The following is a 16,691-nucleotide window of genomic DNA, read 5'->3' on the forward strand; positions in this document are numbered from 1 at the left end:
TGCATGGTTTGGACGGTTCACCATGGCAATGAAGAACAATGGTTTCAAACAGTGCAACTCAGATCATACTTTGTTCTTGAAACATCGGAAAGGGAAGGTAACAACATTAATAATTTATGTTGATGATATGATTATTACTGGGAATGATAAACAGGAAATATCACAGCTACAAGACTATCTGGCTACAGAGTTTGAGATGAAGGATCTAGGTGGACTCAAGTATTTCTTGGGAATTGAGGTGGCTCGATCGCAGCAAGGCATATTTCTCTCTCAAAGGAAATATGTCTTGGACTTGTTGACAGACACAGGAATGCTAGATTGCAAACCTGCGGACACTCCTATTGTTCAGAATCATCATCTTGGAGAATATCCGAATCAAGTTCCAACTAACAAAGAAAGATACCAAAGGTTAGTGGGAAGATTAATCTATTTGTCACATACTCGACCAGACATTGCTTATGCAGTGAGCGTTGTCAGTCAATTTATGCACTCTCCAAGTGAAGACCACATGAATGCAGTTCTTCGGATACTTAGATATTTGAAGTCTGCACCTGGAAAAGGACTTATGTTCTCAAAGCATGGTCATCTAAATATTGATGGTTATTCAGATGCAGATTGGGCAGGTAATGTAACAGATAGAAAATCCACATCGGGTTACTTCACATTTGTGGGAGGTAATTTGGTGACATGGAGGAGCAAGAAACAGAATGTAGTAGCTTTATCCCAGAAGCCGAGTTCAGAGGCATGACTAAAGGGATTTGTGAACTTCTTTGGTTAAGAAAGTTGCTTACTGAACTTGGGTATAAACCTACATCAATAATGAATCTCTTTTGTGACAACAAGGCTGCTATAGCCATTGCACAGAATCCGGTTCAAAGCATGATCGTACTAAACATGTTGAGGTGGATCGACACTTCATCAAACAGAAGCTTGAGGCTAAAGTGTTTCAGTTTCCTTTTGTGAAATCCGAGGATCAATTGGCGGATATTTTGACAAAGGCGATTTCCAGTAAAGCATTCCACAATTCACTGGATCAGTTGGGCATTGGCGACATCTATGCACCAACGTGAGGGGGAGTGTTGGCGTGACTTGTGGATATTGACTTACTTTCCTTACACACTAAGGATTCCTATTTTATTTGTAATTGATTTAGTTTAATTCCTGATTTCCTACTGTAAATAGATTTAGGAATTTATTATTTACTTGCCCATTCAGGTTTTGTTGTATTATAAATATGACCTCCTACAAGGAGAAGAATACATAGAAAATTCCCACAAACAAATATTCTCTTATAGTTTTCATATTTTAGCATTGATTTCATTTTACAATCAAGAAGACTCTGTTACTAATCGGTTAAGGGTATGTGCTTTCAGTTCTCTTTATGCCAGTTTTGGTTTCTAAGAGTTTGAAGAGAAACTAAGGAGATGAGAATTGAACTTTACGGTTTCTGTTTATGTAGTTTCTTAAAAACGAAATCATCAAGTCACAGAAAACAGCAGAGTATGATACGTTTGGAATGTTATTCCTTTCTTTTACTTTGTTTCTTGGAATTTAAAATTAGAATGAAATTATATGTGATTGCATCTTTTATTCCTTAATTATACAAACCTCTGTCTTAACTTGTGTGATACTGTTTTAGAATGGAGTGAGGGGACTGATGTTCGATGTGTACGATTTCGAGAACTATATCTGGCTTTGCCATTCTTTTCGGGGGCAATGTTTCAACTTCACTGCATTTGTAATCTCTCTTCCATCTTGTCAACTTAACACTTATTCTTCTTTTGTGTGAATTTTGGCTGTAAATGAAATTTTGGGTTTTGCCAATTACTTGTTCCTTTTAAAATTTAATATGTGATTTACAATTTTGGCTGTAAATGAGAATTTGGTAGATTATTGTGCAGTTGATTGAAGAAGTTAGAAAATTAAAGTTATGCACTTAACGAACTGCTCTATTTTTGCTTTTCACTAATTTGCTGCTCTAGGTAAACATCGATTTGTCTTCCCTCTTTGTGCCAAAAGATAGACAACTCCAATTTTGCTGCATATATTTTTATTTTCTGTTATGATTGTTAGTAAGTAATCTCTATCAAGTCAGCCAACCAGCTTTCATTTTTGTTTTTTGGTAATTATATCAAGGATTTTGTTATCATGTTTATATGATGTGAGAGAGGTATTTTTGGTGCTGTAAATTGCTAATCACTAGTGATTTTGAATTGTTGTTTCAGTGTTTTCACTATTACAAAGTTAGCTCGTTGGTGCCCTCTGCTATCTTAACTGTTCATGAACTTCACTGTTTAGTTTAGTCTCTACCCTGATTACATGTTAACAATTCCAAAAATTAATTATTCAAATTTTGTCTTTCTTTTCTCACTGTGCGTTTCTGGGTTGTTATAGTGCCTTTGGATCTGATTATATATAAATACCCATGAGGCCTCTGATTGTGTGTGATTTAATTGTGGTGGGAACTTCACATAGGACTTGGCAAGCAAGTCGATGTTTTAGTAATTTGTTGGTTATCTAAAGCCTGTATTGCAAGCATTAGTGCCTGGTATGAAGCACTCGTTTCAGTCTCTTAAGATGTGCCATGTAGAAACCCGGAGATCATTTATCTACTCTTTATGTTGGTATTTCTTTGAATTCCAAATACTGAAAGGTGAATGTTTAGACTCAACTTTAAGAACTTGAAAGGGAAAAGGGGTCTGTTGTGTACAAAAATTTATTAGGTATGTCAAAATAAAGCTTATGTGCTATTTTTGGTGTATATGACTTTTTTTTTAATTCCATAAATGAAAACCCAACGCCTTTTAACAAAGTTATTTTCTTTCTGTTTTGCTTGTGTTTAAGGTCAGGATCGTGGAGAACAAAAGAAAGGTTTTCTTAGGCTGTGTTGCTCGTGATCTTCTAAGTGCTAGATAACTTAGTTCATTTTGAGTATTTTTAGTTTTAAATGTAATTTTTATTGCGATTTAAATATCATGTTATAATGGATAGATTTGCAGGTTGTAACTTTGTATATTCAATCATTGTATCTAATTATATTTATTTTAATTAGTTTGCAATTTCAATTTTCAATTTATTTTTTAATATATTTATTTTATTATTAGGTTTAGCTCAGTTTAGCTACTGAATTGGTTATGTTGGTTGTTGATTGATTGCAAATAAAACAGATGGAGGAAAGGGTAATTGTACACCGTTGTCTAGTTTTTGTATCATGGGACGTGCAATTGCATAGTCTCTTTAACCTAAACTGGAATACAATTCATTTTTAATGACTTTTGTAAACTAGGATACGAAATTGCATTTACGCAATAATACCCTATATATGCAATTATTACCATTTGTACGAACAAATTTCACTCTCTTGTTTTCTCGAAATACACAAACTAGTGTAGATTTAATAAGCAAGTGAAACTTTTTCGGGTTTATGGAACTCAAATGGTTTTTCAGGTTCTTGTACTCGAGATTGATATTTTAATCATTACCCTTAACATGGATAATGATGAATCCAATTTATGCACCTCACAAAGGTAAGGCCAATGATTAAAATATCGGCCGTACAGATAATATCGGGCCTTCAATTTATGGATATTTTGGGGGATATATCGTTATCGTTTTAGGTATCGAGAAAAAATCAACAAAAATGACATATATATGCATTGAAATACATAATTTTGGTATAAAATTTTCATAAATGTTATGTACATTATCAATGAATGTATTGAACAAATAAAACTCAAAATTTACTAATAATAAGATATACATATGATGAAATATAAGCGGTATGTAAGACACGTTAATGAAAAATTTGAAAATAAAATGTTGATTATAATGAATAAACCATGCACAAATTCATAGTTTGTTTAAATATTGGATTACAATTTAGATAAGTGTCCATCTACATAAATGAAGAGCGTCTGTGAGGTTCAAACAATGAGGAACAACCATCTAGATTCATACAATAGTCCTACCAAGTCATGTAACCTGAGCAGTTTGTAAGCCATGTTTGAACACGGTGCACATAGGTCTCTCTTAAGCTCCCATATATGAGATAGTTAGGATTAACAACTAGTAGGCAGGGGCGCCCTAGCATGGTGCAAGTGGGGCCACTGCACAGGGCCCCTGATTTTTGAGGACACCCGAAATTTTTTTACTTTATATAATATATATTAATATCATAACAATTGTATATATACTCCAACATGCAACACATTGACACAAAAGTGTATTTAGTGGAGTTGGTTTCTAGTGCATATCCCTAGGTACAAGGTCTAGGTTCGAATCTTAGTTATGTGAATATGTTTCTAATTTTATTCTCTTTTTATTGTAAGAACAAAATTTTAAATAGTTTTATAAAAGAAGCACATGAAAAATACAAGGGAAAATTAACAATAGTATATATCACACCCATATGCTTTCTCCTTTTAAAATTAAAAAAAAAAAAATTTACTTTCTTTGACTTAAAACAAAACAAAAATAAATAAATACTTCATGTCTTCTTCTTTCTCGTGAACTCTTTTTTTCTTACTGAACATTTACTGAATGTTTGCATGAACAAATAGCCAGTTTGTTTGAAAAAGTAAGTTAGTTGGGTCCATTTTTCTGGGGAATGGGCAACTTTACTCAACGAACGCAACCCCTTGCATTCGCGTGAACAAATAACCCATTTGTTTGAAAAAGTAAGTTAATTGGGCACATTTTTTCGAGGAACGGGCAACTTTATCCAGAGAACACAACACCTACGTTTGCGTGAACAAATAGACCGTTTATTTGATAAAGTAAGTTAGTTGAGCCCATTTTTCCGGGGAACGGGCAACTTTACTCAATGAACACAACACCTGCGTTCGTGTAAACAAATAGCCCGTTTGTTTGAAAAAGTAAGTTAGTTGGGCTCATTTTCTGGAGAATAGGCAACTTTACTCAACCAACGCAACCCCTGCGTTCGTGTGAACAAATTGCCCATTTGTTTGAAAAAGTAAGTTAGTTGAGCCCATTTATCTGTGGAATAGACAACTTTACTCAACGAACACAACCCCCTATGTTCACATGAACAAATAGCCCGTTCGTTTGAAAAAGTAAGTTAGTTGGGTCCATTTTTCCAGGGAACGGGCAACTTTATTCAACTAACGCAACCCCTTGCGTTCAAGTAAACAAATAACCCGTTTGTTTGAAAAAGTAAGTTAATTAGGCACATTTTTTCTGGGAACGGGCAACTTTCCTCAATGAATGCAATCCCTTGCATTCGCATAAACAAATAACTCATTTGTTTGAAAAAGTAAGTTAGTTTGGCCCATTTGGCTGTGGAACATACAACTTTACTCAACCAACGCAACCCCATGTGTTCTCGTGAACAAAAAGGCAGTTCGTTTGAAAATGTAAGTTAGTTTGGTCCATTTTTCAGGGGAACGGGCAACTTTACTCAACTAACGCAACCCCTTGCGTTAGCGTGAACAAATAACCCGTTTGTTTGAAAAAGCACGTTAATTGGGCACATTTTCCGAGAAACGGGCAACTTTACCCAACAAATGCAACCCTTACATTCGAGTGAACAAATAGCCAATTTGTTTGATAAAGTAAGTTAGTTGGACCCATTTTTCTGAGAAACGGGCAACTTTACTCAACGAACTCAACACTTGCATTCGGATGAACAAATAACCCGTTTATTTGAAAAAGTAAGTTTGTTCGGTCCATTTTTTCGGGGAACAGGCAACTTTACTCAACGAACGCAACTCTTTGCATTCACGTGAACAAATTCCCCGTTTGTTTGAAAAAGTAAGTTAGTTGGGCTCATTTTTTAGAAAACAGGCAACTTTACTCAACGAACACAACCCCTGCATTCGCGTGAACAATTAGCTTATTTGTTTGAAAAAGTAAGTTAGTTGGGCCCATTTTTCCGTGGAACAGACAACTTTACTCAACGAATGCAACCCCATGTGTTCTCATGAACAAATAGCCTGTTTGTTTGAAAAAGTAAGTTAGTTAGGTCCATTTTTCCGGGGAACATACAACTTTACTCAACAAACGCAACCTCTTGCGTTCTCATGAATAAATAATCCGTTTGTTTGAAAAAGTAAGTTAGTTGGGCACATTTTTCCGTGGAACAAGCACTTTACTCAACGAGCGCAACCTCCTGCATTCGCCTGAACAAATACCTCGTTTGTTTGAAAAAGTAAGTTAGTTGAGTCCATTTTTCCTGGGAATGAGCAACTTTACTCAACTAACCCAACCCCTTGCGTTCATATGAACAAATAGCCCGTTTGTTTGAAAAAGTAAGTCAGTTGAGTCCATTTTTCCAGGGAACAGACAACTTTACTCATCAAACGCAACCCCTGCGTTTGTGTGAACAAATAGCCTGTTTATTTGAAAAAGTAATTTAGTTAGGTCAAACCAAGGTCTAAAATATCGATGATATCGGAAATATCGATAGTGCAAAAACATGGAAATTTCGATGGAAATATCGGGATATTATCGATATCGATAAAAATTGAATAAAACCCAAGGAAATTGTAAGAAAAACTTGGAAATTTTTATTGAAACTTTGGAGAATGTTTATTTAGTCAATTACCTATTAGTTTATCACAAAAAAAAAAAAAATTAGAAGGAAATGCATTGCATGATGGATTTAACTGATTTAAGTTGATTATACAGCGAGCTGGCAAACACTGTGAGTGTAGAAAATATGTAGTAATTAATGAAAAAAGATTAAACACACCATAATCATTTATATATAATAATTTACTACAATATTTTACACTTCATACATTGCATGGTAAGATACATGAGTAACTTAGTACCACATACAGTTCCTATGAGGTTCAAATTTTTCACTATCTTCATCATCTCTATGTGTAGAGTAAGTGTATTGTGAAGAGTAGTCATCAAATGATAAATCCCCAAAATAGTTTTGTATGTAATTGTTAACATGCCACCCATATAAATATAAATATTTTAGCATATTATCACAAAAACATAAGTGATATGGTGATTAAGGTGTCGGAGGAGTAAAATGGGAGGGGTTTAAGTCCCCTTTGTGTTTTTTTTCTCCATTTTTTCCTTCTTTTTCCTTTTTTTTTTTTCCCTTTACATCGATATTTTCGATATTTTTTGCCATATTACACCAATATTTTGACAAAATATTGCTGAAGTGTGAGCGAAATTATTGACATCGATATTTTCCAATATTATAGTCGATATTGTCGATATTTATACGATATGTACATGAATATGTTCTGAAATATCCGTGATTCGAAAAAACCAAAATACCCTCAATATTTTATTGATATTATCGATATTTCAAACTATGGGTCAAACATATGATTGTTGATACAAATATAAATTAAAAAACTTTCAACAAAAATTATTATTTAATGGTCGATTGATTGAGCCACATTGAATTGACGAAAAAGAAAATTGGACTTTTTCTATTATGATCAATGCCCAATTGATAATCCTATGCCCATGAATGTTTAGGAAATGAAGTGGAAGTATGAGAAGTCTTCTTATATCCAATCTCATTGCATAGCCCTCATACGAATCATATTCCAACGATTTTGCCCATAAATGATGGTGGAATATCCAGAAAAGAAAGCAACATCACATGTTTGGCTTTAGGGCATATATTTAACATCCTTTCATATATATATATATATATATTTTACATAATTCAATTATTTTTAACGTATGAAATGACCAATTTGTCGTCATATTTAATGATAGATTGGACAAAATGTTAGGGAATTAAACAACAGGTAGACATTGGCGATAAGGACAAATTCATATCCTTAATTTTATAAAAAAAGGTCATGAGGTAAATTTAAAATTGGGTACAAGTTCAAGGACTAAATCAACAATTTAGCCATGTTCAATGGTTTTTGTGAGCATGTATCGCATATTTGATAGCACATGTGTGCAATTCTCAATTTACAATATGCATATGTATATACATGTATGCAATTTCGTAGCTTTTATGTGCAATTCTTATTTTAAAATATGCAATTGCATATATATGTATGCAATTTCGCAACGTCTGTTTGCAATTCTTAGTTTACAATATGCAATTGCATTCCGCCATTCTTTTGGTTTTTAACTTTTTTTGTTTTTACTAGAAGGCTCATTGGCTCATACTCTTATAATGTATGCAAAGATCACCAAATTTCCTCTTTTTGGCTAGATGTCCTCTTTTTTGTGTGTGTTCATTTGCATGACAATACGAATAATCTACTACTATTTAAAACACATATTTCGGTGTAACAAAAATGCACTTTTCTTAACTGCATTTTTCCTGAACCCTTAGCCAGAGCAACCAATATATAGTAATTACGACGATCACAGCAACCAATACCAATCATGAACATTCCATTTGAACCATACACTTGCAGATTTTCCAATAAAAGCTTCGAAATGGTAATGGCAACCCAAGACATTGAGCTCCATTGTGAGGTCACTGATCTCCATCCCGAATATACGAACAGAAACCATGATGTGAAAATATGAGAGGTCTTCTTATATCCAATCTCATTTAATAGCCCTCATACTAATCATATTTCAAGGACTTGTTATTTTACTGTTATAATTATAGACTATATATTATAGTTGAAAACAACAATTTTGCCCACAAAAGATGGTGAAATATCCAGAAATTAACATCACATGTTTGGCTTTAGGGCATATGTTTAACATCCTTTCATATTATTATTTTTTAATTATTTAATTATTTAATTATTTTTAACTTACGAAATAACCAATTTGCCCTCATATTTAACGGCAAATTGGATGAAATGTTAGGATTAGACGACAAGGGGACATTGACGAAAAAGAAAAATTCATATCCTTAATTTTCTGAAAAAAAAAGTTATGGGGTAAATTGAAAAATGAGTACAAGTTCAAGGGGTAAATAAACTATTTAGTTATTTAGCCATGTTTAATGGTTTTTGTGGGCATATATCGCCTATTACATCTTTTGTAGCATGAATGAAAGCCTAAAACATTGTTGAACTTGCAGCTGTAGTTATTTTTCGTAGTGTCATGCAATTGCATATACCTATGCAATTTGATAGGGTATGTGTGCAATTCTCGGTTTACAATATGCAATTGCATAGTATGCAATTTCGTAACCTCTATGTGCAATTCTTAGTTTACTATATGAAATTGCATTCAACCCTTCTTTTGGTTTTAGGGGGATCAATTATTGCATAAAATGTATGCAATTACATATTCGGGTATGCAATTGCAAATAAACTGTTACATCAAATTAAAAACCGACATGTAACTATTGGTAATGGATCAACTATTAAAGAGATCGACTTGTGTAAATATGACAAAAAACTTTGTCGTACAAAGAAAGAATATCAAGACAGAACGTTCTGCCTTGATGCCTATATCCATGAGTTCAATTGCCATCCACAGCTCAACGCAATGAAACATAATTTAGAACACAACAGAAGAAAAACAGAACCTCAAGCCACCTGCAATTGGCGGCGCCTAGCTGCATCTTTCTCAAGGACCTTAAATCTGCTAGCTTTCATTCGTGCTCTCTGTTCATCTGTCATGATTTTCACTAGATTCACAACCTTCATTATTTGGAACTTGATTGGTTAATTCTTTCTGAAAACTACCTGCTGCAGATATACTAGGAGCAACCATATCACCATGCAAAGTCTCAGAGGGTTCCTACAATTAGCAAAGCAAAGGAGCACCATCAATCTATTGCACACAGATACTAGGGACAACAAATGCATCCGTATTTTTCAGTGAAACGTCAACTTTACAAGGTTTTCTATCAATATTCTCTAATGAAATGCCTTTCATAATTCTTCAAAGAATCCTTTGAGGGTTATCTTTCAGTGGTAAACGCTCAAGACAAGCAAATACTTAATAACAAACCGAGTTATATATAAACCCCAAGAAATTTAAAAGGATTCAATATTTAAATGGGAACATAGAAAGCAGTGGTTGTTTCCAAAGCGAATAGTTCAAATATCATTGATCAAACACAAATATTATAACAAATTCTGAAGAAGAACCCAAAAACTTCTAATTAAATTATTTCTTAAAGAAAAGGAGACCTTCCAACTTAATTATTATTATTTTTTCAGAAACGAAGTAACATAGAATTAATGGCAGTAGATTTCCACTTATCAATATCATTCTCCCTGACATCTTTCATGTGAATTCAGAACAACTAATCTCCGGTTCAATGATGTTCCTCTCTCAGCATTATTCATGCTCCACTCAGTAGCCAATCCATTATCGTAGCATCCTAACATCATGGTAAAAGTAGTCTATATGAAAAATTTCTTAACTGAGTTACAACCTCAACCTCTAAGGATTCCATTACCATAGTTATTAATGAATATGTAACTACTTTTCTCATCAGTCGGTTACACCAAAAAAAGGTTTTACACAGGAACTGTTTTTCTTTTTTCAATTTTCTTGACAGGTCTTTTGTTGCAATAGTAGAGTAATTGCATCCTTCAATCCTTCCAATTAATACCAAACAACTCAGGCAATATGCACTCAATACATTGTTCAAGCTGTAGCCTAAGCCACTAGAGCTGAGACACTGTTGAATTCGAGCTATTATACAAAAATGAGATAATGACAGAGCATAATACCCTGTTGATCATTTGGAGAGCCTGTTCGATTGCTGGTTCATGCAACTTTGTCGGGTCTCCTCCACTCGCAACTCTTTCTCTCAATTTTCTAAGAGACATGTATCAAAATTTTGCACACAAAGAATAAAAGATTAAAGCAGAGTCCAAAATCCAAAGGATTTTATAAATAAATAAATAAAAAAGACAGAGAGATCAGTACTTTTACTTGTCTAGTGGCGGCAACCTGTTCGACCTCATCTCATGAACAAACTGATCAAAAGAATAATATGGGAGCAAACGTGAGTGCCATTCGGTGTACAGCCCAATTAAGTTCCCCAAATCTCTAACCTCCAAAAACTGCTAAAAACAATTTGGCATAATATGATGAATTTTTTCCACAAAAGAAAGGAAACAAGAGTGGAATTGAATATGAGACCTCGTTTCCGAGGCCACGGTACTTGAAAGCGCGAGTGAAGTGGCGGAGGACGTAGGCGAGGTCAGCTTCGGCCTAGTCTTCTGAACTGACACCTTTTTGCCTTCGAAGCACCGCTGTCTCTCTATCTCCTCTCCGCTGGCTGTTGCATCTCGGCGTGGGCACCAGATTCCGATCTGGGGACATAGATGAAGCTTGGATTTCCGAGAGAGAGATCGCAGAGATGAGATGAAGCAGCCCCAGTGCATGCGAGGGGTTATTCTTTGTTTTCTAAGTCACGTGTATTTCACGTGCTCCTTAGGAAAAATGGCTAAACAAGTCATCAGGTCATTCAATCTCAGCCCTTGATTTTTAAAATAAAATATGAGCCCTTGGATGATTGGTTGTACCGGTACAGCTGATGTACCACAGAATTTTCGCCAAAAAAGCCTCTCTCGTCTCTTCTCTTACCCTGGGTTTAGGGTTTTTCAGTTTTCATAGTCTCTGATTGAGGAGAAGGGGAAGAGAGAGAAGGAGAAAGAGAAGAGAGGAGTTTGCAGCCGCTGCACCAGAAAACCGGAGGTGTGCCTTCAATTTCTTCTCCCCTGCTTCTATCCATTTTCAGCTTCTCTCCTCTGGCTAGGCGTATGCTTTTATCTTCTTTTTTTCCGAAACTTTGCTTCTTGTTGTGATTATAGGATATGTCTGATAGCGAAGGATATGACTCGGATGATTATCCATCAATCAGAGGCTCAGAATCAGAAGATGAAGAGAGTGGTTCCTCTGGAAATGAGGTTAGTGGAAATATGAAGGAAAAAAAAGGTTTAAAGATGTAAAGATATGGCTTATTTTTCCATGCCATTTTAGCTGTTATTTTGATTTCAAATATTATAAAGCTACACTATAGGTAAGATTAATTTCCACGATTTGGTAGAACAATGAAGCCGGTTTGATTCGAGAAGTTTGTTGTTTTGACTGTGTGTTAATATTTTTAACTATAACCATGGCAGGACGTTCTCAACACAAGCAACAATGATCATGGTAATGATGACGAAAGTGATAGTTCTGAACTTCATGAAGGAGTTGAGGAGAGTGATTCATCTGAAGATGAGGTCTGTTGTTTTATTCTTGTCATAAGCAAATTAAATGTGATTTGATTTTATATGGCATAGTTACCTGAATGCACTCAAGTGACTTCTCTCTCGTTTTTTCTGTTTTTAATAGGTGGTTCCTCGAAATACAGTTGGTGATGTCCCCTTGGAGTGGTATCGGGATGAGAAACATATTGGTTATGACATTACAGGGAAGAAGATAAAGAAGAAGGAAAAAGAAGATAAATTGCAATCCTTTCTTGCTAGTGCCGATGATTCAAAGAACTGGTGTGCTTTTATTTCTAATATGTTGATAGCATTCAATTAAAGGATGTTAAATATCTACAATTTTCAAGTGTATATTGTTTACTCTGGTTTTGTTACTTTTCAGGCGCAAAATTTATGATGAATATAACGATGAGGATGTAGAACTCACGAAAGAAGATATCAAATCTATAAGTAGATTGCTCAAAGGAAAGGCTCCGCATCGTGACTTTGATCCTTATGCGGTGTGTAGATAACACTCATCCAATTCTAATTAATATGATATTCTCATTGTTTAAATAGTAATATTCATATGACTGTAGTACATGGCTATTTATAGGAACTTTCTTACAAATGAATTCCTCATTTTAAGTTGAAGTAAAATTCTCCATGTTTCAAGTGCAGCCATATGTTGATTGGTTTAAATGGGACGACTCCAAGCATCCACTGTCAAATGCACCTGAACCCAAGAGACGATTCATTCCTTCAAAATCTGAAAGTAAACTGGTAAGGCATTTTTAATGTATTGCTCCTGATGGGTGTTTTCTTTCCTTTTTCTTTCTTCTGTAGTTTTATTTTCTTTTCAACTCAGCTGCTGAGTTAAACAAATGCACTAGAGTTTGTTTGATTGGAAAACTTATTATTATTATTATTTTAATTTAACATGGTTTCCTGTTCATCTTCTGCACTTCTTATGATGAATCTACAGGTTAATAAGATCAAGTTGGCCATTCGTAAGGGTTTAATTAAGCCTAAAAAGTCCAAAGAGGAGGAAGAAGAAGAAGAAAGTGTTTATCCCTTGTGGGGAGATGACTCTAATTCAACGGGAAAGAACGATCATCTATCTTACATTCCTGCACCAAAACCAAAATTGCCTGGTATTAATTTTCTTCCATATTCTGAGGATTGTGAAAAGTCAGATACAGAGCAATTCTTTTTTGCTGGCATGAAGTAACTTGAGACTTGATGGAAAGCTTAAAATTATTTTTTGCATTTAGGTCATGAGGAGTCCTTCAATCCTTCTTTAGAATACATCCCAACACAAGAAGAGATCAATTCTTATCAGTTAATGTACGAGGAAGACCGTCCTAAATTTATACCTAAAAGGTAATATTCAATATGACTTGAAATTTGGACTAATCATAATTTGCTACTCTTTCTGATATTACAGCATCTCATAAGCACACTATTATCATATTTGGTAGGTTTACATCTATGAGAAGCATCCCTGCATATGAGAATGCTGTTAAGGAATGCTTTGAAAGATGTTTGGATCTATATTTGTGCCCCAGAGTCCGGAAAAAACGGGTAAGTGAATAATCCTGATTGAGGAAAAGATTCCACAGTGATTATTTGTTCAGGTTTTGATTGTTTTGCAAGATGTTTCAATTTGTACAATCTACTTATAGTCATATGAGGACAAGGATCAAATTATTCAAAGTATATCCTTTTATGTTCCAGCTCAATATCGATCCTGAGTCTCTGAAGCCCAAGCTACCAAACCGAAATGATCTCAAGCCTTACCCTGTATCATGTTATCTTGAGTATAGAGGTCACGAAGATGCAGTTACATCAATTTCTGTAGAAGCTTCAGGGCAGTGGATTGCATCAGGTGTGGATGGCATTCTTAATTCTTTGCTGCATTCAGTAACATAATTGAAATCGGATGTAGGTCTCATCATCTGTTCTTCTTACAGGTTCATTGGATGGAACCGTGCGTATTTGGGAGGTTGAAACTGGTAGATGTCTAAAACACTGGAAGATTGATGAAGCCGTCAAATATGTTTCTTGGAATCCTAATCCCGAGCATTCTATACTGGCTGTCTCTGCGTAAGGCTGCATTTATTTTTGGGTTTATTTTTCATTTACATTTGTTTCACTGGGGATCCTGCTACCTAACTGTAAATTAACTGTCGGTAAATTTTAGGGGACAAGACGTACTTCTTTTGAACACTGGTTGTGGGAATGAAGAAGTACAGAAAAGTACTAAAGAACTTCTCTCTGTTGAGATGCCTATGCCAGATGACTCTGGTCAGTGTGTGATCGTCATAGCTTTCAGTATCATATATCAAATGAATGTTTTCTAACCTTCGCAAAATATGTTCTGCTTACATAGGCAAAACAGCATCCAGTGTAAGCTGGCTTCAAGATGATAAACTCGAGGGAATCAGGTTAAGGCACTCCAAGGTACTTGGCCTTTTCCTTCACCAAGTTATTTGTGGTTGTGCAAGTTTGTAAGTTTCTTAAGCTGAAGTCAAGATTAGAAGGTTGGTCTTTCTACAAAGAATTCTAACTGCTTTCTTTGTTGGGCTCCTGCAGACCATGACTTCAGTAGAATGGCATCGTAAAGGAGACTACTTTTCGACAGTGATGCCAGCGGATATCCTTTTTGCACATATATACACATATTTTTATATTATATGCTACTTTAAGCACGACACAGATGGGTTTAGGTATGTGTTTTTATTTCTTAGACATGTATGGGAAATGAGGTTTATATTTGTTGTTTGTATATGAGTTATTATTAAATTTCTGATAACAAAACAAAGTTATATCAAATTAGTCATCTCCTCGGATTTTCTTGACTTTGGCTTTACGTGAATCAAGAGCTATTTTTATACACAAGCTCTCTAAGAAGTTTACCCAGACACTTTCATTCAAGTTGCAAGGGCCTGCAGTTACTTCGGTTTTTCATCCTACACGTTCCTTCTTCTTCATTTCAACAAAGAAGATTATTCGTGTTTACGATCTGGTGAAGGAGGGAAAGCTTGTCAAAAAACTTGAGACTGGACTACGTGAAATCTCCTCTATGGCAGTTCATCCTTCTGGTAGTTTTTATTATTATATTTATTTATTTTTTATTAATTAAATTTTGCTAACTATATTCAACTGAATGGATTGAGTCCATTCTTTGTTCTATTCTTTGTAACAGTTGTGTGTGAACGGTACTCTGATTTATCTGGGCTGTACTGTTAATGCAGGTGATCATATAATTGTGGGGAGTGGAGAAGGAAAACTATGTTGGTTCGACATGGACCTTTCATCTAAACCCTACAAAACTCTCAAGTATGTCAGACATTTCTTTTTCAAATAATTATGCAAAATAAATAAATGAATTGTAGGGTCTTTTCTTTTGGTTGTTTGGAGAGGGGGTTAATACTTTCTTGCAAGGCACTGGTTTACTTTAAATTTTACAATCTCTGAAATGGATAATGCGTAGATTTCTGGAAGATGTTATCTAATAGATACACAAACATCAAACCAAATATGCATACACATCAAATTCTATTTGCCTGATTTTTGCTCATATATTTTTTTTCTTCTGACATTTTGAACATTTATCAGGTTGCATCAGAAGAACATCAACAATGTGTCTTTCCATCGCTCGTACCCTCTGTTTGCAACATGCTCAGATGATTGCACCGCATATGTTTTCCATGGCATGGTTTATTCAGATCTTAACCAGAACCCTCTTATTGTTCCATTGGAAATACTCCGAGGTCATTCGAGCACAAATGGGAGAGGTGCGCCCTATAGCTTTCTTTTGTTTGTATTCTGTTGGGTATTTTAACAAGATGAAAGAAATGCTGCCAGTGATTGGGTAAAAAGGTTTACTGAATGCTGGGCATCGTATTAAACACACTTTCACCAGCGTGAATGTTTTTTAACGTATGATATGTTCAAGGTCCCTTCTCTAGAATTTGGATTTGATAATATGCTTTTAGGAGTTGGTGAATAGAACATTCCGAGTTTCAGGCCAAATTTATAGTCAACTCAGTTTCTGGGTGTAATTCAAACTGAAAATAAAACCTAAATCTTTTATTGACTGGTTGTATGCAGGTGTAATGGACTGTAAATTCCATCCAAGGCAGCCATGGTTGTTCACTGCGGGTGCAGACTCAGTGGTTAGACTGTATTGCCATTGAGAGGAAAAGAAAGCAAACCGCCTTTACCGGATCATACTGCAAGCTATGGATATCACTAATCAGGCCTGAATTTTCTGTGCTATAAATTGTTGTATGTATCATGTGTTTACTGGAATGGTCCGGTCATAATTTTGACAGTGTACAACTATTTCATTTCTGTTAACCTTGCTATTTAATTCATATTCCATTCGTATTTTATTGAGCAGAACGTGTTTTGGAGCTTATGATTATTTTTCTAGCAGTAGAGTGTAATGGCGGTTTGTTTTGGATCATTCTTTTTTTGGGGCAGACATTTTGTTATATCCATCAAGCACTGGCTCTTTGCTGGACAAGGACGATAAATTTTATTTTTCTAGTTTACAATGATTTTACCTTGAATTCAGAACATTAACGAAAATTAATGTAACTA

General features: G+C 34.9%; 1 protein-coding gene and 2 long non-coding RNA genes across 3 annotated transcripts; 2 read left to right on the plus strand and 1 right to left on the minus strand.

Annotated features, from left to right (window-relative positions):
* Nucleotides 1–1,311: 1,311 nt before the first annotated feature.
* Nucleotides 1,312–3,072, plus strand: LOC148914815 (uncharacterized). Its single transcript, XR_016122757.1, has 3 exons — nucleotides 1,312–1,359; nucleotides 1,640–1,738; nucleotides 2,845–3,072. It is a non-coding gene; the product is annotated as an uncharacterized LOC148914815 (long non-coding RNA).
* Nucleotides 3,073–9,262: 6,190 nt separating this feature from the next.
* LOC103323365 (uncharacterized) lies at nucleotides 9,263–11,272 on the minus strand. Its single transcript, XR_016123005.1, has 5 exons — nucleotides 11,026–11,272; nucleotides 10,816–10,946; nucleotides 10,611–10,698; nucleotides 9,612–9,666; nucleotides 9,263–9,538 (listed from the first exon to the last, which is right to left on the minus strand). It is a non-coding gene; the product is annotated as an uncharacterized LOC103323365 (long non-coding RNA).
* Nucleotides 11,273–11,445: 173 nt separating this feature from the next.
* On the plus strand, nucleotides 11,446–16,614 carry LOC103342426 (Transducin/WD40 repeat-like superfamily protein). The gene is made up of 18 exons (XM_008246048.2): nucleotides 11,446–11,583; nucleotides 11,700–11,795; nucleotides 12,012–12,113; nucleotides 12,226–12,380; nucleotides 12,484–12,601; nucleotides 12,762–12,863; nucleotides 13,066–13,234; nucleotides 13,355–13,463; nucleotides 13,562–13,664; nucleotides 13,818–13,968; nucleotides 14,054–14,186; nucleotides 14,284–14,387; nucleotides 14,473–14,543; nucleotides 14,676–14,736; nucleotides 14,954–15,184; nucleotides 15,338–15,422; nucleotides 15,702–15,880; nucleotides 16,197–16,614. Exons 2-18 carry the CDS (start codon nucleotides 11,703–11,705, stop codon nucleotides 16,280–16,282), a joined length of 2,052 nt encoding a protein of 683 aa, XP_008244270.2. The 5' UTR covers nucleotides 11,446–11,583; nucleotides 11,700–11,702; the 3' UTR covers nucleotides 16,283–16,614.
* The last annotated feature ends 77 nt before the right edge of the window (nucleotides 16,615–16,691 follow it).

Source organism: Prunus mume, linkage group LG8, assembly GCF_029339155.1.
Source record: "Prunus mume cultivar Tortuosa linkage group LG8, ASM2933915v1, whole genome shotgun sequence".
Classification (NCBI taxonomy): Eukaryota; Viridiplantae; Streptophyta; class Magnoliopsida; order Rosales; family Rosaceae; genus Prunus; species Prunus mume.

Bases quoted from the DNA above. Each gene is read 5' to 3' on its own strand.
- LOC103342426 (XM_008246048.2), top strand. From the start codon at position 11,703: ATGTCTGATAGCGAAGGATATGACTCGGATGATTATCCATCAATCAGA. The intron at 13,235-13,354 runs GTATTAATTTTC...TTTTGCATTTAG, and splicing joins ACCAAAACCAAAATTGCCTG to GTCATGAGGAGTCCTTCAAT. The intron at 15,881-16,196 runs GTGCGCCCTATA...GGTTGTATGCAG, and splicing joins TTCGAGCACAAATGGGAGAG to GTGTAATGGACTGTAAATTC.